Source organism: Zophobas morio, unplaced genomic scaffold (assembly GCF_036711695.1).
Source record: "Zophobas morio isolate AGI-343-1 ecotype UQ-CSIRO unplaced genomic scaffold, CSIRO_AGI_Zmor_V1 ptg000022l, whole genome shotgun sequence".
Lineage (NCBI taxonomy): Eukaryota > Metazoa > Arthropoda > Insecta > Coleoptera > Tenebrionidae > Zophobas > Zophobas morio.
Genome location: NW_026972127.1, coordinates 1,833,546 through 1,856,781, shown reverse-complemented (window position 1 = coordinate 1,856,781; position 23,236 = coordinate 1,833,546). Strand labels below are relative to the sequence as shown.

Below are 23,236 nucleotides of genomic sequence, written 5' to 3'. Positions count from 1 at the left end.
GTCTTGGTTGGGTTCTAGTAATTAAATTATGAAAAAATGAAAAATTGTCTGTTTTTGAAAGAATTTGAAACAATCTTATGGCTATATTTTTTTAAGATGAAAGAATCTTGGAGATCCCTAGTGTTTTGTTTTTGAAAGAGTGTCGAACAATTTTGGAAAGTTTTAGTCCTTTTTTTAAGTTTGAAGTAATCTCAGAGATAGAGTTTTGAAGAATTTTAGAGGCCCTCTATGTCTACTTTTTCAAAATCTGGCAATGAATCTTGAAAGCTCTGAGTGTCTTTTTTTAAAGACTGTGCAAGAATCGTCGGGTCTCCTGGGTTCTGTTTCTGAATACGTTTGAAAAGATAAAGGCAACTCCTAGTTTCGTTTCTACTTCAAACAACGTGAAAGAATCTTCAGGTGTTTTGTTTTTGAAAGAATTTGAAAAGATCTCCTGATAGTTTATCCACTTAATTCAAAGTTGACTAATGATTTTAACACTATATTTCGCATATCAGTCTTATGGAATTTGATAACTGAAATATCAAAGATTTACTTCATTCTAACTAGGATCAAATTAAATCAATTAGGTACATATATTATCTTATCAGTTATCACCAATAGTTAAGAGCATACTGACAATAAACTACAGTTTCTCGCATTTCCAACCTTCGTAATAATACCACACCATTGAGCATAGCACAAAATTCGCGTTATGTTTACCCACCATTTGCCAAATCTTCTCAACTGTCTTAAATTTCGTCCAGAATTTCTCCAAGTTCCCACTTTATATTCAGCTCGTAACAAAAATTCCGTGATGAACACATCCCCACGATTTTTAACAAACTCTAATAACGTGAATACAAGCGACTCGAATTTTGATATTGTCCTTCCACAACTTCAAAGGCCTCATTTTTCCCCCAACAGTAATATTCGAAGTCTGCAATCGCTTCGACTCGCTTGTATCACATCATATCGCTTTCTCCGCCCCATTGATTCACAATTTATTTAAAGCAGCAAGACGCAAAATAAGCACCGTCGTAGGGGGCGACTTGGAACCGACGACACCTTTCTGAGATAAAATTCCCTAGCGTAATGCGCACATTCAGATAAATAAACACCTCCACACAATCGTAGTTTTTTAGTTTTGTCAAAACCGCCTCGAATCGCCCCTGGCGACGGTAAACCGCCAGGTGCATCAGCTCTCGGCCATTGTTTCCCCCAAGCTCCTACAAACGACTGAATTTTATCATCGTCAGTTCCATTAAACTTATCCCAGAAATATCCGAAAACGTGTAAACATCTTACCGGCTGACAAACGTGCAATTTCGAGAACAAATCACAGTTTGTTTATGACAGCTCCATGAAAAGTCTGGCGAGTCCGGCTATTTATTTTTCTTGATTTAGCGAATTACGTACACATAATAAAAAGACGCGAAAAATTCAGGGCCGGTGCAGCAGGTGAGCTCTGGAGATGGCCTTGTCCACGTGCCGGGAAAGCGATTTCTTTCAATCGGGATTTTCACCTCGCCGGGTAATTACGCGAGTTTGAAACTTCGTTCCAGGAATGATACTCGGGTGTGTATAAAAATTTATTGCACGAATCAACAAGTCGAAAGTATAAATGAAGCATGGGGTTTATTTGAGAGGTTCAAGGTCTTGGAGTTCATTTTTCGTACAGGCTATTTTCCGCTGGAAGAAGCCAAAGGTCAATATGATTTGGGAGGCGTTAATGTCGTGTGTTTTCAGAACAATAGCTTGACACAGGTTTGTTTTTCTCGGTGGAACTGTGTTGATGGCGCTTGTACGCGGATACCTGATATGGAGGAAAAATACAGGGAGATAAAGTGTGGCATTCGTGTGGGTTCCACAATTAGCATTTATTTTTATTACCGGAATTACAGTGTGAATGTGGCATTAAATTTAAATATTCGAGTTTGTTTATGTCTGTGAAGCAATTTTGTAAATTTGTTCTCCATTTTGATAATGCTACGCTTGGACGTCATGTGACAGCAAGCGTAATTTTCTGTGTAAGCGTATGGTAGAACCGAAAAATTATTATTATTATTATTACTAATGAAAAATTAAGTTTCTAAGAATTGTCTCTTCCACACTCTTTGCCTGAATCAAAAATAATCTGAAAACACACAGTGTCTTTAATCCTTTAATGAACAGCGTCGCCTCTCAAATAAATAACAATAAGTCATAAATTAAAACCTATATCTAGAACATATCTAGAACTACCTATGTACAATGGCACTTGGGCGTAGCACTTAGCACGTCTTTACGCGTCAACGCAAGGCTGCGACTCGAAAAACACCATCTCGGCCAATATGGCCAAAATAATACACAGTGAGTACACTGAAAGAAGAATAATCCCTACGCGTCTACACAGCTTGAACTTGTTAAAGAAGAGAGTAAGGTATAGAGTGATGGCCACCGGAACTAGCGCCGATATGGTGTACTCTATGGAGCCCGAGTTGATCCTTATGAAGGAACTGTCTCCGGTTCCCATGACTATGGTCTTGAGGAACCACGGCATGCCTAAGGATAGGAGGATGTTCATGGTGTTGGCTCCCAAGGAATTTGATACGCCCATCGAGCCTTCGCCTGGAACACAATAACCGGGAAATTAGGTTTAGCCGGTTTTAAAAAATGTATATTGTGGAATAAATTTCACTAAAATTTGACAAAAACGCGAAATGAGGAAGTTTATTTTTGTACGGAGTGTATTCCGGGCGAAAATTTCAATTTCTGGCTGATGAATTAAAAAAAAAATCAAAATTATATAATAAAATTTGGCGATTTAACTTTGAAACTACGAAACCGAATTCTCTGAAACGTTGCAAATGTTTTAATCAAAATGTATACGTTCAAGTCCCCCCAGAAGTCGATGATGTTATCTTACAGTTTTGTTGAATAAATGTTTATTAAAGGTTAAAGTCACATAATCCTGAAGTTGCGGTTTATGAGTCCGTTATGTCCATAGATAAAAATTTTTCGATTTCTCAATATCTTTCGAATTTTCGACTTTTCGGCTTTTCGATTTGTCAACTATTGATGTCCCAACTTTTCGATTTTTGAATTTTTCGGTTTTTCAACTTTTACACTTCTCAGTTCTAAATTTTTCGATATTTCACTTTTAGGATTTTTCAATCCGATTCTTCAAATTACCGATTCTTCAAATTTTCCAAATTTTCAGTTCTTCGATTTCTCAATTTCTGGATAAATTGATTATTATAATTTTCCCATTTCTAGATTTCTCGACTTCTCAATGTTTCGATTTTTCAGTTTTTCAGTTCTTCAATTTCTCGATTTTTCGACTTTCGATTTCCCAATTTTTCAATTTTTTCATGTTTTAGTTTAGGAATATTTTAATTTTTCGATTCTTAAATTTTCCATCAATTTTTTAATTTTAGATTTTTCAGTTTCACGATCTTTTGGTTTCTCGGTTTTCAGTTTTTCGATATTTCACTATTAGGATTTTTCAGTTTTTCCCTTCTTCAATTTCTCGATTCATCAAATTTTCGAATTCTCGATTTCTTCATCTTTCAATTCCTCAATTTTTCCAAGTTTCATTTTTGCGATTTTTCTTTTCTTCAACTGTTCAGTTATCGATTTTTGATTTTCTCATTTATCGCTTTTCCGGCTTTTCAGTGTTTCGATTTTTCAATTTTAATTGCAATTCTTCAATTTTCCACATTTTCAGTTTTGTGATTTTCAAAGTTTAACTTTACAATTTTTCAAATTTTCGGCTTTTGGATTTCTCAAATTTTTAATTTTTCGATTCTTAAATTTTTCTTTCGTTTTTTAATTTTTGGATATTTCAGTTTCGAGATTTTGCAATATTTTGATTTTTCAATTTTTCGTATTTTTTATTTTTATTTGTATATTTTTAAGTTGTTTTGATATTTCGGTTTCTCAATCTTTCAATTTTTGGTTTCCTCGGTTTTAAATTTTTCGGTTTTTCAATTTTTTAATTTTTAAAATTGTTTATTTTTCGATTGTTCAATTTCCCGGATTTTATATTTTTTTTTATTTTTTACTATTTTTATTTCTTGATTTATTGAGATTTTGAGGTTTCGATTTTTCGATTTTTCAATTTTTTTATTTATGGGGTCTTTTTAAATGTAAACGTTTCAATTTTTCAGTTGTTAATTATTCGTTTTTTCGATTTTGGCCTTTTTCTATTTTTCAATTTTTCGATGCTTCGATTTCTCAACGTTTCCATTTCTCGATTTCTCCATCTTTTGATGTTTCGATTTTTCAATTTTTCGATGTTTCAGGTTTGCGATTTTTCGAATTTTTGGTTTTTCGACTCTTCAGTTTTTCACTTTGTAAATTTTTCAATTCTTCAATTTTTCAATTTCTAGATTAACTGAATTTTGATTTCCTATTTATCCAGTTTCTGGATTTTTCAAAGTTCCGATTTTTCAGTGTTTCAATTCTTTAATTTTTCGCTTTTTCAAATTTTCGATTTTTAGATTTCTCAACGTTTCATTTCTCGATTTCTCCATCTTTTGATGTATCGACTTCTCAATTTCTCGATGTTTCAGGTTTGCGATTTTTCGAATTTTTGGTTTTTCGACTCTTCAGTGTTTCGATTTGTAAATTTTTCAATTCGTCAATTTTTCAATTTCTGGGTTAACTGAATTTTGATTTCCTATTTCTCGGTTTCTTGATTTTTCAAAGTTCCGATGTTTCAGTGTTTCAATTCTTTAATTTTTCGATTTTCAAGTTTTAATTGTTCAATTTTCCTACTTTCCGATTACTCAATTTTTCAATTTTTCGTATTTTTTATTTTTAAATTTTTCAGTCTTCTTATTGTTTCGATTTCTCGATCTTTCAATTTTTCGATTTCTCGGTTTTAGAATCTTCGGTTTTTCTATTTTTTAATTTTTTATTTTTTTATTTTTTTATTGTTTAGTTTTTCGGTTTTTAAATTTTTTGATTTTTCAATTTTTCTATTGCTCTATTTATTGAGATTTTGATGTTTTGATTTTTTATTTTGGCCTATTTTAATTTTTCAATTTTTGGGTTTTTCGACTTCTCGACGTTTTCATTTCTCTTTTGATATTTCGATTTCTCCATGTTTCAATTTTTGACTCTTCGGCTTTTCAATTTTCCAAATTTTCCACGTTTCGATTTTTCAATTATACGATTTCTCAGTTTTTCTTCACTTCAGTTTTGGAATTTTCAATTACCTACTAATTTTTTCAGATTTTCCATTTTTCAAATTTCCAATTTTTCAACTTTTGCAATTTTTAAATTTTGGATTTCGACTTCTCGATTTCTCAGTTTTTCGATTTTTCGATTTTTTTTTTTATTTATAAAGTTTAGATTTTCTTGGTGTTTCGATTTCTCGAGTTTTCAGTTATTCCATTCTTTGGTCTTTTTATATTTTAATTTTCCAATTTTTCAAATTTGAAATTTTTTGTTTTTCGATTTTTCGAATTTTTAACAATTTGATTTTTCAACTTTTCAATTTTTTATATTTAACATTTTTCGATTCTTCTAACATTCGATTTCTGGATTTCTTCATGTTTTGATTCCTCAATTTTTCGATGCTTCAATTTTGCGATTTTCCAATCTTTCGACTCTCCAGTTTTTCGATTTCTAAATTTTTCAATTTTTAAGTTTTTCAATTTCTGACATTTTTAATTTTCAATTTTTTGTTTTCTTAATTTCTGGATTAAGTAATTTTTGATTTTCCCATTTTTCGGTTTCCCGACTTTAAAATGTTTCGATTTTTCAGTTTTAATTTCAATTCTTCAATTTTTCACATTTTTGGTTTTTCGATTTTCAAGGTTTAATTTTTCAAATTTTTGGGCTTTTGGATTTCTCAAATTTTCGATTTTTCGATGTTTTAGTTTTGGGAATTTCCAATTTTTCGATCCTTAAATTTTTTTTTCGTTTTTCAAGTTTTCGGTTTTTCAATTTTTTGATTTTTTAATTTTTCGATTTGTCGAGTTCTCGACGTTTCCATTTCTCGATTTCTTCATCATTTGATGTTCCGATTTTTCGATGATTTAATTTTTGAACATTTCGACTATTCGGTTTTTCAATTTTTAAATTTTTCGAAGTTTCGAATTTTCAATTATCCGATTTCCCAGGATTTTCGTATTTCAGTTTTGGAATTTTCACTTACTTGATTATTCAGTTTTTCGATTCTTCAATTTTATAATTTTTCCAATTTTTCGATTTTTAAATTTTGGAATTTTGACTTCTTGATTTCTCGGTTTTCCATTTTTGGAAAAAAAAAATTATTTTTATTTTAGATTTTCTTGGTGTTTCGATTTCTCGATTTTTTTACATTCTTTAATTTTTCTATATTTTAATTTTCCAATTTTTTTAATTTGAGTTTTCTGTTTTCCAATTTTTGAATTTTTAACTTTTTGATTATTCAACTTTTCGACTTTTTATATTTAAGATTTTTCGATTCTTCAAATATTTGAGTTCTCGAGTTCTTCATGTTTTCGATTTCTCAATTTTTGGATTAATTGATTTTTGTTTTTCCCATTTCTCGGTTTCTCGATTTTTCAATGTTCGAATTTTCAATTTTTCAAGTTTTTGCATTTTCACTTTTTCGATTTCCAAGGTTTAATTTTTCAATTTCCCAATTTTTCGGCTTTTGGATTTCTCAAATTTTCAGTTTTTCGATATTTTAATTTTCCGATTCTTACTTTTTTTTTTCGTTTATCAATTATTTTATATTTCAGTTTCAGGGTTCTGCAATATTTCGATTTTTCAATTTTTCGATTTTTAAATTTGTAGATTTTTAAATTTTTCGATTTCTCCATCTTTTGATGTTTCGATTTTTCGATTTTTTAATTTTTGAACATTTTGTTGTTTCAATTATTCAACTATTCGATTTTTCAATTTTCCAATTTTTAGAAGTTTCGATTTTTTAATTATTTGATTTCCCAGTTTTTTCATCACTTCAGTTTTGGAATTTTCACTTACTCGATTTTTCAGTTTTTAGATTCTTCAATGTTATGATCATTTCAACTTTCGATTTATAAATTTTGGATTTTTGACTTCTCGATTTCCCCTTTTCAAGTTTTTGATTTTTAAATTTTAGAATTTTTTGGTGCTTCGAATTCTCGATCTGTCAGTTTTTCCATTCTTTAATTTTTTTATATTTTAATTTTACAATTTATTAATTTTAGTTTTTCTATTTTCTGATTTCTCTAATTTTTAACTTTTTGATTTTTCAACTTTTCGATTTTTCATATTTAACATTTTTCGATTCTTAAAATTTTCGATTTTTCGATTTTTTTATGCTTCGATTCTTCACTTTTTCGATGTTTCAGTTTTGCGACTTTTCAATCATCTTTAAATTTTCCAATTTCCTAGTTTTTCAATTTTTGACATCGTTAAATTTTCAATGTTTTGATTTCTCAATTAATTGATTTTTGCTTTTCCATTTCTCGGTTGTCAACTTTTCAATGTTTCCATTTTTCAGTTTTAATTTCAATTCTTGAATTTATGGCATTTTCAGTTTTTCGATTTTCGAAGTTTAATTTTTATATTTCTCTACGTCAGGATTTCTCAAATTTTTCGATGTTTTTGTTTTGGGAATTTTCAATTTTTCCATCCTAAATTTTTCTTTCGTTTTTCAATTTTTCGAATTTTGTTATTTTTAAATTTTCCAGTTTTATGATGTCCCGAATTCTTGATCTTTCAATTTTTCGATTTCTCGGTTTTAGATTTTTCGGTTATTCAATTTTTCGGTTTAAAAATTTTTTTTTTTTCAATTTTCCGAGTTCTCAACGTTTCCATTTTTCGATTTTTCCATCTTTCGAAGTTTCGATTTTTCAATTATTTGAGTTCTCAACTTTTTGTCACTTCAGTTTTGGAATTTTTCAATTTCTCGGTTTCTCGATTATTCAATATTTTGATTTTTCAATTTTAATTTCAATTCTTCAATTTTTCGCATTTTCAATTTTTTCTATTTTTCAATTTTTCGATTCTTAAATTTGTCTTTCGTTTTTCAATTTTTCACTTTTAGAATTTTGCAATATTTTGATTTTTCAATTTTTTTAATTTTTTATTTTTAAATTTTTGTGATGTTTCGATTTCTCAATCCTTCAATTTTTCGATTTCTCGCTTTTTGAATTTATGTCGATTTTCCAACTTTTGCTATTTTTATATTTTGGATTTTCGACTTCTCGATTTCTCGGTTTTTCGATTTTTGACTTTTCCATTTTTTATATTTAACATTTTTCGATTTTCCAATTCTTCGATTTCTGGGTTTTTCAACTTTTTGATTTCTCAATTTTTCAACATTTCGATTTTTTGATGTTTCGATTGCTCGATCTTTCGATTTTTCGACTTTTCAGATTTCGATTTTTCCATGTTTCAATTTTTCGATTTTTCGTTTTTTTTTTTTTTTGGATTAGCTTCATGTTTATTTTACCAACCTGCAGTTACTGAAATACTGAAAAAAATCCAAAATTGTTCCTAGAACTTCACTCTGGTAAACCTAAATTAACCCGTTTGATTTTTTTTCTAATAAAAAAATACACAACTGGATCACAATTACAAAATTCCAGAAAATTCCAAAATCTGAGTCTAGTCTAATTTTCTTCAACTTTTTAACAGTCTTTTAATTTTGACAGCTTTACGTACGACTTAAGAGATTTTTTCAAAATTTTTTAATTACCTCTACGTGACATGATGGTAATAGAAATGGCTTCCGGGAGACACCCTCCGGCTGCCAGGAACGTCAACCCCAGCACAGCGTCCGGGATTTTGAACATATTGCCTGTAATAAATAACATGGAGGATGCAATAAAACTATTTATAGCCTGAACTGATAAATACCTATGATGGCGATCATCCAGGACACCACATAGGAGTTTGAACCGATCCAGAAAATGCACATAATGAAGGTAACCGGGAACAGTTTAGGGTAGCGCTGTGGGTCGGGCACCGTACAAAACAGAAGAAATTTAGCCGGCCAGGTATAGACAAACAGGATGCGCTTCCAAATCGAACCCTTGGGTTTCCGGAAAATCGATATTTCCTCTGGAAAAATCGTGATTTATTTTAGTCGAAATTCTAAGTAAATTGTTATCAAATAAACCGGATAAAACAGCACCGATGTCTATCTTATCTCGCCATCGCTAATCATAAATACCTAAAATTCTTATCACTCACCTTCATCCTGGCTCTCGCTGAAGCTCTTCGTCTCCGTATACTTCGTAATGGGTTCCTCCACGTAAGACCCGTAGGAAGAAATCACAGCTACAGTAGTCGTAGGCGTAGTCGTAGCAGTCGTAGACCCTTTCTCACAATCGTCGACTTTGTTAACCTTCCTAACCTTCTTTACAAACTTATGCACTAACTTCGAAATCCTGGCATTTTGGAACATCACAGTAAAATACACGAAATACACGATGAACAAAACTAGACCCTCGTACCAATAAATCACCCCATCCCACGTGATCCCCACCAGTAGCAGCACGGAGAAGATGTAGATGATGACGTCTCTTGTTACCGGCCACCAGTGCAGCTGCACAGGCTACAAAAATTTTCAAAAATCATTTTTTGATTAAATTTGGACGTCGTCTACGTACAGCGGACGCCGCTAGGCCCCCGAGCGACGCCACCCCCAGCGTGTTGAAGAGGGACGAGCCGACGACGGTGCCGATGCCGATGTCGGATTGCGTTATGAATGTCCCAATTATGTTGACGAATAGTTCAGGTGCTGATGTTGCGACGGACATGAAGGTGGCGGCGGCGACGTCCTGCAAGGATTAATGGAGGTAATAAGTAATGAGGCGGCGGCGATGTTGCAGTCGGGTGTTGGGGTGCAGTTCGGTAATTGCAAGATAAGGATGATAGAGCGAAATCGGTTTTGCATACAATGGGAGAATAGTAACGATGGTTGAAAGTCCTAGATAAGCGAAATGAGCGATAAGGATTCAAAAATCAACATCGATTGATAACGGTTGCAATTGTTCTCAAGGCGGAAATACCTATCTTAGATTGTTTTTTTTACTTGGAATTAGTGGAGTGATATTTATTTTATTGTCAAAATTTTATTTAACGATGGATGTATTTTTTTTTAATAGTAAAGTAAACTCAAAAAACTACCGATATTGGAAGTAGTACCAACTAGAGTACCTTGATAAATACGAGTGTGGACACGAAATGACAGTCCGTCTATTTCCTTTTTAATAATATTTGTGTAAAAAGAACCTTCTTGTCGGATTTGTTTCATATTTACTATGTAGCTGTAAATATGTTGTTGTTAGATTTAGTGTTTAGCGCATTTAAGCTCATTAAAGGAAAGTGTTGACATTTTTATTACAAAATTATTTACAGAAATCATTTTCAAATTCAAATATCGGGAGTCTCCCAGAAGTCAATCTAAAACGGCGCATGTTTCTTTCTTTTTTTTTCATTTTTTAATAAAATATCGCCGTAAAAGCGCGTTTTGTGTGAGACGACAAAATTGTCTACTTTCCAATGACTTATTTTATTTAATGTGAGATGAGTATTGAATTCTACTTTAGTAAGTGGTTCAACCTAATTTAAAAAAACTTCAAAGTGGCCCCGCCCACCCACCCGGTTTATTCCTGATCACTCATCCCTACCTCTACTTTTGAATTTCGTTGGCTTATTTTATTTACTCTGAGATGAAAATTGAATTTTATTTCGTCAAATTGTCGAATCTTTTTGGATCTTTTGATGTTTCGATTTATTGATGTTTCACTTTTTCAATTTTTCGATATTTCAATTCTTCGAGTTTTCGGTTTTCAATTTTTGCAATTTCCCAATTTTCTGTCATTGCTGCTTAGGAATTTTTCAATTTCTTGATTTTTCAGACTTTCGATTCTTCAATTTATCGATTTTTTTAATTTTTAAATTTTTGGATGTTTTCGTTTTTCACTTCTTCGGTATTTCTATGTATCAATTTTTAGATTTTTTAAATTTCTGATTTTTCAATGTTTCAACATTTAATTTTTGGAAATTTTTACATTTCTGGATTTTTTAATTATTCGATTTCTCATTTTTCCAATGTTCCACATTTTTCAATTTTTCAATTTTTGAAGTTTCTAAATTTTCGACTTCTCGGTTTCTCAATGTTTCGGATTCTCGATCTTTCAGTTTTTTCAAGTTTTTGGCTTTTCAATTTACGGTTTTTCGATTTCGATTTTTCAGTTTCTCGATTTTCAATTTTTCGATTTTTTGATTTATCGACTTTTAGATTTTTCGACTTAGTGATTTCCCTATTTTGGAATTGATCAGGTTTTGATTTTCCAATTTTTCCTGTGTTTAAATTTTTGATTTTTTTTGTTTCTCAATGTTTCGTTTTTCGATGTTTCAGTTTTGAGATTTTTCACTGTTTTAGTTCTTCAATTTCCATTATTTTTGAATTTTTCGAATTTTTAAACTTTACATTTTTGATATTTCGACTTCTCGGTTTTAGATTTTTCGGTTTTTAAATTTTTCAATTGTTCAATTTCTCGATTTTTTTATTTTTCAATTTGTTGATTTTTTTAATTCAAAATTTTTCAATTTTCCGTTTTTTTTATTTTCAAACGTTTCAATTTTTGTCTTTTCGATTTCTCGATCTTTTGATGTTTCTTTCGATTTATCGATATTTTAGTTTTGCAATTTTTCGATGTTTCGATTTTTAGATTCCTCGCTCAATTTTGCAACGTTTCAGTTTTGAGAATTTTTCAATTATTCGATTTTTTAATGTTTCAATTGCTCGATTTTTCGACTTTTCGGTTTTTCAATTTTTGCGATTTCCCAATTTTCCGTCATTGCTGTTTTGGCATTTTTTAATTTTTGTGATTTCCCAATTTTGGAATTTTTTAGTTTCTTCATTTTTCAGGCTTTTGGTTCTTCAGTTTTTTGAGTTTTTAAATTGAAAATTTTTCGATTTTTCAATTTTTCACTATTTCTGTTTTTCACTTCTTCGATATTTCAGTGTTTCAATTTTTTGATTTTTTAAATTCAATTTTTCAATTTTTTTGATTTTTAAAATTTTTGGATTTTTAGATTTTTCGCTCAATTTTTTAACATCTCAATTTTGGGAATTCTTCAATTTCTGGATTTTCCAATTCTCCGATTTTTTAATGTTTTAATTGGTAGATTTTTCGACTTTTCGAATTTTGACTTTTCTGATTTTGAATTTTAGCGATTTCCCCATTTTCCTCCGTCATTGCTGTTTTGGAATTTTTCAATTTCTTAACTTTTCAGGCTTGCGATTATTCAATTTTTCGATTTTTTTTTAAATTTCAAACTCTTTGATTTCACAATTTTTCGATATTTCTGCTTTTCACGTCTTCGATATTTCTTGTTTTTTAATTTTGGATTTTTTAAATTTCTGATTTTTCAATTTTTCGATTTTACGATTTTTTCAGCTGTTTTAATTCCCCGACCTCTCGGTTTTTCGATTTTTAAAATTTTTCGATGTTTCTATATTTTGACCTTTCAGTTTTTCAATTTTTGCAATTTTCCAATTTTCCGTCATTTTGGAATTTTTGAATTTCTTAATTTTTTTCTCATTGGATTCTTCAATTTTTCGATTTTTTAAATTTAAAATTTCTCGATTTTTCAATTTTTCCATATTTCTGTTTTTCATTTTTTCGATCATCCTATTTTCCAATTTTTCGATTTTTTAAATATCTGATTTTTCAATTTTACGATTTTTGAGGGTTTTAATTTCTTGATCTCTCGGTTTTTCGAAATTCAAAATTTTTCGATTTTTAGATTTCTCGCCCAATTTTTCAACTTTTCAATTTCGAAAATTTTTCAATTATTCGATTTTTTAATATTTCAATTGCTCGATTTTTCGACTCTTCGGTTTTTCAGTTTTTCCGATTTCCCAATTTTCCGTCATTTACTCTTTTTCAATGTCTTGATTTTTCAGGCTTTCGATTCTTCAATTTGTCGATTTTTCAAATTTAAAATTTTTCCCTTTTTCATTTTTTCGATTTATCGATTTTTCAATTTAAAATTTCTCAATTTTTTTTTATTATTATTAAATGATTTTACTGATGTTTCAGATTTCAATTTTTCGATGTTTTTATTTTTCGACTTTTGAGTCTCTCAGTTTTTGCGATTTCCCAATTTTCCGTCATTACTGCTTTGGAATTTTTCAATTTCTTGAATTTCGATTCTTCATTCATTCGATTTTTTAAATTTGAAATCTTTCGATTTTTCAATTTTTCGATATTTCTATTTTTCAATTCTTCGATCTTTCGATTTTTTAAATTTGATTTTTCAATTTTTCGATTTTACGATTTTTTGGTGTTTTAATTTCATGGCCTTTCAAGGTGTTTCGATTTTTAAAATTTTTCGATTTTTAGATTTCTAGCTCAATTTTTAACATTTCAATTTTGAGAATTTTTCAATTTCTGGATTTCTCAATTTAGAGTTCTGGGTTTTAGATTTTTCGTTTTTTCAATGTTTCGATTTCTCGATTTATCAAGATTCCGATATTTTGATTTTTGGATTGTTGATTTTCTCGATTTTTCAATTTTTCAATTCATCGATTTTTTTTATTAAAAATGTTTCAATTTTTCGTTTTTTTTTTTATTATCAAATGTGTGTTAATTTTTTGCTTTCCGATTTCTTCATCTTTTAATGTTTCGATTTAGAGGTGCGATTTCCCAATTTTCCGTCTATGCTGTGTTGGAATTTTTAAATTTCTTGATTGTTCAGGCTTTCGATGTTTTCAATTGTTCGAATTTTTAAATTTAACATTTTTGGATTTTTTAAAATTCTGAATTTTTTATTTTACGATTTTTTGGTGTTTTAATTTTTTGACTTCTTGATTTTTGTGTATTTTTATTTATTTATTATAACCTTGTCCTGTTATTGGGTTTAAGTTCGTTGGGCACTGTATTGAAATAAATAAATAAAAAAATAAATAATAAATACATTTTTTGATTTTTAAAATTTTTCAATTTTTTAGATTTCTGGCTCAATTTTTCAACATTTCAGTTTTCGGAATTTTTCAATTATTCGACATTCTAATTATTATTGCGGTTGTCACATCAATAAAGGTATTTGATATTTGATTTGATTCGAGTTTTTGATGTTTCAATTGCTCGATTTTTCGACTTTTTGACTTTTGATTTTTCGGTTTTTCAATTTTTCGATTTTCAAAATTTTTTTTTTTTCGATTTTTTCCAATTTGTTGCGTGAAAAAATCTTGGGATCCCTTCCCTTGTTTTTGAAATAATTTGAAAGAATTTTGGAGATCCCTTGTCTTGTTTTTGAAGTAATTTGAAAGAATTTCGGAGTCCCTTGTGTCTTATTTCTGGACTAACTTGAAAGAAGAAACGAAGCTCTTTTTTGTGCTGTTTTTGAAGTAGTTTGAAAGAATTTTGGTAATTCCTTATCTTATTTCTGAAGTTATTTGAAAAAACTCTCGAAGATCTCTTGTGTTTCGTTATTGAAGTAGTTTGCAAGAACCTCGGGGATCCTTTTTGCTTTGTTTTTGAAGTAGTTTGGATTCCCTTATCTTGTTTTTGAAGTAATTAGGCTGGCAAAAAATGTAGCTAGTAGACAATAGCAAGCGTTTTATTTTTATCAAGATTGTGTATTCTTTCATGGGCACTTAAACGTCTTTATTTTTTAAAATTCATATCTAAAAATTCGCCAGTCTTAGAAGTTCATAGGTACAAATTCTGTACTCAAAACATATTAATCAAAACGGAAAGCGTAATTATGAAATCAATTTTATTAGATAAGATACACTCCTTATCACAGAGTACGTGATAATTTACTCATGACAAGAACTATATTTTAAATGAACTACAAGTACCAATTAATTGATAAAAAAAATAATAAAAAAACTCATTGTTGAAATTGAGACGCAGTATTGGACAATATGTCGACAAACTTTTTTGTATTTTTGTGCAACACTTGTTAAAGCTCACAATCAGATCGCAAAATTAAAGTGTGAGTCGAAAAAAATACGGCAATATTTTATGATAAGCCCACACGGTGTCCCGATAACAAAAATTCCTTTGACCTTAACTCGGCAACGATGTACACGTTGTCATTCTTTAGATAAACCCTCACATATTTGCATAATACCAACTGCATCAAAGAGGTTAAATGGTCCGTACCAAGCCACATAATCAAAGAGCTCTCAAAGCCCCGAAACGAGCTTACACATATACATAATTCGTGGAATAATGCAAAATATACAGACACGCCCTGCTTATTTATTACAACGTCACTACCCCCAATAAAGAAGACAGTTACATATTACCCCATCTTACCCTTATTAACCCGGAGCTTCCACAAATTCCGCCAACTTCTCGCAATTATTGCTTACTCAAGCCCGAAGCTCGCCGATCTTAATAATAGAAACGTTCCTAATAACCGCAGCCCGCAAAAAAGCTCTAGGAAAATAATTGCGCTGCAACGCAAATAGACGTCGACTTGTGGAGCTTCGCAGGCAAAAATCGCCCGTAAACAAATCGTCCAATGAGAGAAAAAAATGTTGGGTATTATCTGGGTGATGCGTGCGGAGGCGTCACGTTCTTGTTAATTTTTATGGCAGCTTTGCGATGTCGAACATCCTGCAGGATTTGGTGTCTTATTGGCGAAGCTGCGCGCTGAGGAAATGTTTGGGATAGTTCCAAGTGTTGAAATCCTTTGTCTGGTCGAGCTTTCGACGCGTAACAAGGTCATGAACTGATAACGACAGCCGGTGAATCAGATAGCGAAGCCTGGATGGGTGTTTCGAGTGGAACGCGACACTGACATCGTTTGGACTTCTGGAAACCGGTAATTAGTTGAATGGAGAAAAACGAGTTGTAAACAAATCGGATTGAATTTGGCTGGATCGGGGCGGAGTGGAAAGTATTGTAATGGAATTATTTGGGGTTTTGGGGATTTGGCGGATCGTGTGATATTTAAAATGCGGCTTTCACGTTTCCGCGTCTTTGTTTGTCTGGGAGTTTTGACGATTTTGTGGTACAGATAAGCGGCGAAAGTATGGAATAGGTTATAAGTAGTTTAACGAAGATTAGCAATTTTTTTTTCTATGAACTTTTTCAACGTCATTTTTTGGTGATTTTTGGATCTCTAAGGTTGGTAACATTTAGAAAATGGTGTTTTCTGACCGTAAACGTCAAACCTGCATATCTATAGTGAGTTCACATATCATTCACTATCTTCAGCTGACATAAATTTGTCAGGAAATTTATTAGTACCAACAACAAAAAAAGTAATATACTACTCTTCATTTTCGAGAAAAATTTTATCATTCAAGGACGCAACAAAAATATTTTAACGATGTTAGTGTCATATTTCAGTGGGCGATTATGGAAAAATGGAGCCAAACTAACTTCTAGAGGTCGAAAATTACAACAAGTTGTCCTTGGTTAAATGAAGAAGCTCAAAAAATTCCGACATTTTCCAAAGGGGGACGAATTGAAAAATTTTGATTTAAAAAAAGTTGCATATTTCAATCTGCGATTTTGGAAAATAAAAAAAATGAGGCCGAAAGTAACTTCTAGAAGTTGAAAATTAAAAGAAATTGACTTTGGTTAAATTTTAAAGATAGTCGAAAAATTCCGATATTTTTCTAAAGGGGAGGAATCAAAAATTTTGGTTTCAAGAAAGTCAAAAACTTCACAAAAGAAATCTGAAATGAGGATTTCGACGTGCTGATTCTAAAAATCTAGTGTTCGTGGTCTCGGACCAAGATTTTCGAAATTTATGACTTGGAAATCAATTTTTGAAAAAAATCCAAAAAAAAATTGTCACATTTCAAGGTGCAATTCTGGAAAAATGAAAAAAATGAAACCGGAAATAAATTCTAAAAGTCGAAAATGGTTAGAAATTGTCTTTGGTTAAATTTTGAAGATGGTAGAAAAATTTCGAAATTTTCCTAAGGGTGATGAATTGAAAAATTTTGATTTAAGAAAGTTGCCTAAAAATCCAGAAAAAATCAGAAACGAAGATTTCGACGTGCTGATTCTAAAAATATAGTGTTTGTGGTCTCGGAGCAAGATTTTCGAAATTTATGACTTGAAAAACAATTTTTGAAAAAAATCCAAAATAAAATTGTCATATTTCAACGTGCAATTCTCGAAAAATGAAAACAATGAAGCCGGAAATAACTTCTAGAAGTCGAAAATGATTACAAATTGTCTTTGGTTAAATTCTGAAGATGGAAACAAAAGGGGGATGAATTGAAAAATTTTGATTTAAAAAAGTTGTCTAAAAATCCAGAAAAAAATGAGAAACGTGGATTTCGATGTGCTGATTCTAAAAATATAGTGTTCGTGGTCTCGGAGGAAGATTTTAGAAATTTATGACTTGGAAAACAATTTTTGAAAAAAATCCAAAAAAAAATTGTCACATTTCAAGGTGCAATTCTGGAAAAATGAAAAAAATTAAGCCGGAAATAACTTCTAAGAGTCGAAAATGGTTAGAAATTGTCTTTGGTTAAATTTTGAAGATGGTAGAAAAATTTCGAAATTTTCCAAAAGGGGATGAATTGAAAAATTTTGATTTAAGAAAGTTGCCTAAAAATCCAGAAAAAATCAGAAATGAAGATTTCGACGTGCTGATTCTAAAAATCTAGTGTTTGTGGTCTCGAAGCAAGATTTTCGAAATTTTTGACTTGAAAATCAATTTAAAAAAAAATCCAAAAACTGTCATTTCAATGTGCGATTAAGGAAAAGTGGAAAAAACGAGGCCGAACGTAACTTATAAGTCGAAAATTACAAGAAGTTGTCTTTGGTTAAATTTTGAAGATGATCGAAAAATTTCGAAATTTTCCTAACGGAGAAGAACTGAAAAATTTTGATTTAAAAAAGTTGCCAAAAAGGTCACAAAACATTATGGAATATAATTTTTGATGGGCTATTTTCAAAAATATGACGTATTATAGACCCGGGTCAAGATTTTTGAAAATCAATTTTTGAAAAAATTCAAAAAACTCATAATTAAGTAAACGATTCTGGAAAAATGGTTGGAATTGTCAAAGAAGTTACACTGAAAGTAACTACTAGAAGTGGAAATCTGCCAAAAAATTTCTTCAGTTAAGTTCCGAAAGTAGTCGAAAAATTCCGAAATTCTCAAATTGAAAAATTTTGGTTTTAAAGAAATTGCCTAAAAATCCAGAAATAAATCTGAAATGTGGATTTCGACGTGCTGATTCTAAAAATCTAGTGTTTGTGGTCTAGGAGCAAGATTTTCGAAATTTATGACTCGGAAATCAATTTTTGAAAAAAAAAACCCGAAAAACTGTCATTTCAATGTGCGATTCAGGAAAAATGGAAAAAATGAGGCCGAAAGTAACTTACAAGTCGAAAATTACAAGAAGTTGTATTTGGTTAAATTTTGAAGATGGTCGAAAAATTTCGAAATTTTTATAAGGGAGAAGAATTAAAAAATTTTGATTTAAAAAAGTTGCCGAAAATTTCCCAAAAAATTAAGGAATATAAATTTTGATGGGCTATTTTAAAAAATATGACGTATTATAGGCCCGGGTCAAGATTTTTGAAAAGCAATTTTTGAAAAAATCCAAAAACCTCATATTTAAGTGAACGATTCTAGAAAAATGGTTGGAATTGTCAAAGAAGTTACACTGAAAGTAACTACTGGAAGTGGAAATCTGACGAAAAATGTCTTCAGTTAAGTTCCGAAAGTAGTCGAAAAATTCCGAAATTCTCAATTGGAAAATTTTGGTTTTAAAAAAAATGCCTAAAAATCCAGAAATAAATCTGAAATGTGGATTTCGACGTGCTGATTCTAAAAATCTAGTGTTTGTGGTCTCGGACCAAGATTTTCGAAATTTGTGACTCGGAAATCAATTTAAAAAAAAAATCCAAAAAACTGTCAGTTCAATGTGCGATTCAGGAAAAATGGAAAAAATGAGGCCGAAAGTAACTTACAAGTCGAAAATTACAGGAAGTTGTCTTTGGTTATTTTGAAGATCGTCGAAAAATTTCGAAATTTTTCTAAGGGAGAAGAATTGAAAAATTTTGATTTAAAAAAGTTGCCAAAAAGTTCACAAAAAATTATGGAATATAAATTTTGATGGGCTATTTTCAAAAATATGACGTATTATAGACCCGGGTCAAGAATTTTGAAAATCAATTTTTGAAAACATTCAAAAAACTCATATTTAAGTGAACGATTCTGGAAAGATGGTTAGAATTGTCAAAGAAGTTGCACTGAAAGTAACTACTAAAAGTGGAAATCTGCCAAAAAATGTCTTCAGTTAAGTTCCGAAAGTAGTCGAAAAATTCCGAAATTCTCAAATTGAAAAGTTTTGGGTTTAAAGAAATTGCCTAAAAATCCCGAAAAAAATCCGAAATGTGGATTTCGACGTGCTGATTCTAAAAATCTAGTGTTTGTGGTCTCGGACCAAGATTTTCGAAATTTATGACTCGGAAATCAATTTTTGAAAAAAAAACAAAAAATTGTCATTTCAATGTGCGATTCAGGAAAAATGGAAAAAATGAGGCCGAAAGTAACTTACAAGTCGAAAATTACAAGAAGTTGTCTGGTTAAATTTTGAAGATGGTCGAAAAATTTCGAAATTTTCCTAAGGGAGAAGAATTGAAAAATTTTGATTTAAAAAAGTTGCCAAAAAGTTCACAAAAAATTATGGAATATAAATTTTGATGGATTATTTTCAAAAATATGACGTATTATAGACCCGGGTCAAGATTATTGAAAATCAATTTTTGAAAAAATCTAAAAACCTCATATTTAAGTGAACGATTCTGGAAAAATGGTTGCAATTGTCAAAGAAGTTACACTGAAAGTAAATACTAGAGGTGGAAATCTGACGAAAAATGTCTTCAGTTAAGTTCCGAAAGTAGTCGAAAAATTCCGAAAATCCCATATTGGAAAATTTTGGTTTAAAAAAAAATGCGTAAAAATCCAGAAAAAAATCTGAAATATGAATTACGTGCTGATTCTAAAAATCTAGTGTTTGTGGTCTAGGAGCAAGTTTTTCGAAATTTATGACTCGGAATTTAATTTTTGAAAAAAAAACCCAAAAAACTGTCATTTCAATGTGCGATTCAGGAAAAATGGAAAGAATGAGGCCGAAAGTAACTTACAAGTCGAAAATTACAAGAAGTTGTCTGGTTAAATTTTGAAGATGGTCGAAAAGGAAGAAGAATTCAAAAATTTTGATTTAAAAAAGTTGCCAAAAAGTTCACAAAAAATTATGGAATATAAATTTTGATGGGCTATTTTCAAAAATATGACGTATTATAGACCCGGGTAAAGCTTTTTGAATTTTTGAAAAAATCCAAAAAACTCTTATTTAAGTGAACGATTCTGGAAAAATGGTTGGAATTGTCAAAGAAGTTACACTGAAAGTAACTACTAGAATGGGAAATCTGCCAAAAAATGTCTTCAGTTAAGTTTCGAAAGTGGTTGAAAAATTCCTAAATTTTCAAAGTGAAAAATTTTGATTTTATAAAAGTTGCCTAAAAATCCAGAAAAAATTGTGTATCGTATGTCTCGACGTGCTGATTCCAAAAATATAGAGTTTGTGGTCCCGGGGCAAGATTTTTGAAATATTCGATTCCAAAATCAATTTTTTAAAATAAAGCCAAAAAACTTATATTCGATAGGCGATTCTGGATAAATAAAAGTTATCGAAAAAATTAGAACGAAAGTAACTGTCAAAGGTCGAAATTTACAAGAAATTGTCTATTGTTAAATTTTGAAGTGATCGAAAAATTCCAAAAATTTACTTGAAAAATTTTGATTTTAAAAGTTGCCAAAAAATCGCAAAATATTCTGGAATGTAGATTTCAATATACTGGTTCAAAAATTGTAGTGTTTGTGATCCCGGGGCAAAATTTTATTCCTGTTTGTAAATCAATTTTTGAAAATAATCCAAAATACTGCCCTACTTTAATCGTCGATTCTGGAAAAATTACAGAAGTTATCGAAAAAATGAGGACGAAAGTAACTTCTGTGGGTCGAAATTATTTTCATTTAAATTTCAAGTGGTCGAAAAATTCCAAAATTGTACCTGAAAATTTTTGATTTTAAAAAAGTTGACAAAAAATTCACAATAAAATCTGGAATGTAGATTTCGCCATGCTGATTCCAAAAATACAGACTCTTTGTTGTTTTGGGACAAGATTTTAGAAATATTCGATTTGAAAATTAAAAAAAAAAGACGTATTTCAGTGGGAGATTCTGGAAAAATGGTAGAAGTTATCGAAAAAATTAGGAGACAGTAACTTCTAAACCTATTTTAATCGGCGATTTTGGAAAAATGACAGGAATTATCGAAGAAATGAGCGTGAGAGTGATTTCAGAAGGTCGAAATTAACAAGAAAGTGCCTGTAATTAAATTTCGAAGGTGGTCGAAAAATTCCGAAATTTTCATATTAAAAAATTTTGATTTTTAAAAAGTTGACAAAAAAAATCCGGAAAAAAATCTGGGATGTTGATTGCAAAGTGCTCATTCCAAAAATATAGAGTGTCTGTGGTTCCCGAGAAACATTTTAGAAATATTCGATTTGAAATTCATGTTTTTTAAATCCAAAAAATGTGTCATATTTTCTGAAAAAATGATACAAGTTTCGAAAAAATTAGGGCGGAAGTAACTTCTGCAGGTCGAAATTTACAAGAAATCGTCTTTAGTTAAATTTCGAAAGTGGTCAAAAAATTCCAAAATTTTACCTGAAAATTTTTGATTTTAAAAAAGTTGCCAAAAAATTTAAAAAAAATCTAAAACGTAGATTTCGACGTGCTGATTCCAAAAGTGTTAGAGTGTTTGGGCCCCCCGGGCAGGATTTTTGAAATATTCGATTCGAAAATCAATTTTTTTAAATAATTTTAAAAAACTTATATTTCAGTGGGCGATTCTGGAAAAATAGCAGAAGTTACAGAAAAAATTAAGATGAAAGTAACTTCTGGAGGTCAAAATTTACAAGAAATTGTCTGTAACTAAATTTCTAAAATGGTCGAAAAATTCAAAATTTTGGTTCTTAAAGTTTTCTAAAAATCCAGAAAAAAATCTGGAATGTAGATTTCGAAGTGATGATTCTAAAAATATAAAGGGTTTGTGGTTCCGGGGCAAAATTTTAGATATATTCCGTGAAGAAACCAAAAAAGTAAAGTATGTAAACAACATTTGAAAGTTTTAATTCGACAATTTGAAATTATTACTACCATTACTACAGTATTTTTTCTACTGGAATAAAACACTCGTACGATTTTATTTTAGACAGACGAAAATGACCAAAGTTTAACTAGCTCTTAAGTGCGTCTGTGTACCTTTTCAGGGAAGCGGTTTACATTTGGTTATATAAAGTAATTCTAGGACATTTAAATTATGTAGGCGAAGTCCCGGTGGCCACATTTAAAATTCCGTAGTAGGCTTTATTTGGCTATGACTGAATTCCACTTAAGTTAATGCGAAATTCAGACATTTACACGTTATTTAAGCCTTCAATATGCTTTATTTTTGCATTAACTATTAATAACGGTCGACCGGAACCGAAACCTGAAATAAATCGACTTTTAACTGACACCCAAAATTACATATTTATATAAACGGAAATGGAATTTCGAATTATTTGGGTGGACTAATTAAGGCAATATATAACACATACTTGGAACAACTTTCGAAATATCGACAAAAGCTACAACGAATGTTTTTGTTGTTGATTCAATGCTAGTTACATTATTGGTTAATTACCCCGGCGTGAAAAATAGTTCTAATATTTCAAGAGGTTTTACCGTTTCCCCGAACAAATTCATTCAATAATCAATAAGAGAAAATTTAATGCAACGATAAATATTATTACTCCCATCATCCCTCCGTAATTCATCGTCGCATTATCTAATTGATGAATTTAACGCAGATATAAAAAATGTTATCATTATTGTGACAGTCAGTATTAAGCAATAAATTAACAACTCCAGGCTTAAAGTATTACAAAAAGTAACCGATTTCAAGATTTTCGCAAAATATTTGCCAACAACTATTTTTCTTATCGCACCAAGATTTCCTCAAACACGTAAAACCGAAAACAAAAATATTCTAGACACGAAGTTGATCTTGAAATTATATAAGTAGCCACGTAGTTATTATTAACTGCATAATTGTAAGGTAAATTGGTTTTTCCAATCATCATTTAGACAACCGTTTCGTAATTATTGAGTAATCAATAACTATGAATTTAGTTTTTTCAAATCGACGATGGAATAGAACGAAATTTTTATTTGTTTTTTTTTTGTTAATCTATCTATCAGCTATCATTTACACAAAACGCGG

At 30.3% G+C, this 23,236-nt stretch overlaps 1 protein-coding gene across 3 annotated transcripts in view; it reads right to left on the bottom strand.

Moving 5' to 3' along the window:
• Positions 1–1,558: 1,558 nt before the first annotated feature.
• LOC135133648 (sodium/potassium/calcium exchanger 3-like) overlaps positions 1,559–23,236 on the bottom strand; it is a 41,546-nt gene continuing 19,868 nt past the window's right edge. For all 3 annotated transcript variants that reach the window (XM_064062106.1, XM_064062104.1, XM_064062105.1), the window contains exons 4-8: positions 9,561–9,731; positions 9,142–9,505; positions 8,806–9,009; positions 8,645–8,746; positions 1,559–2,589 (exon numbers count right to left, since the gene is read on the bottom strand). In XM_064062106.1, coding sequence (XP_063918176.1) covers positions 2,264–2,589; positions 8,645–8,746; positions 8,806–9,009; positions 9,142–9,505; positions 9,561–9,731 — 1,167 coding nt within the window. In that variant the 3' untranslated portion in view covers positions 1,559–2,263. The remainder of the gene's footprint in view (positions 2,590–8,644; positions 8,747–8,805; positions 9,010–9,141; positions 9,506–9,560; positions 9,732–23,236) is intronic.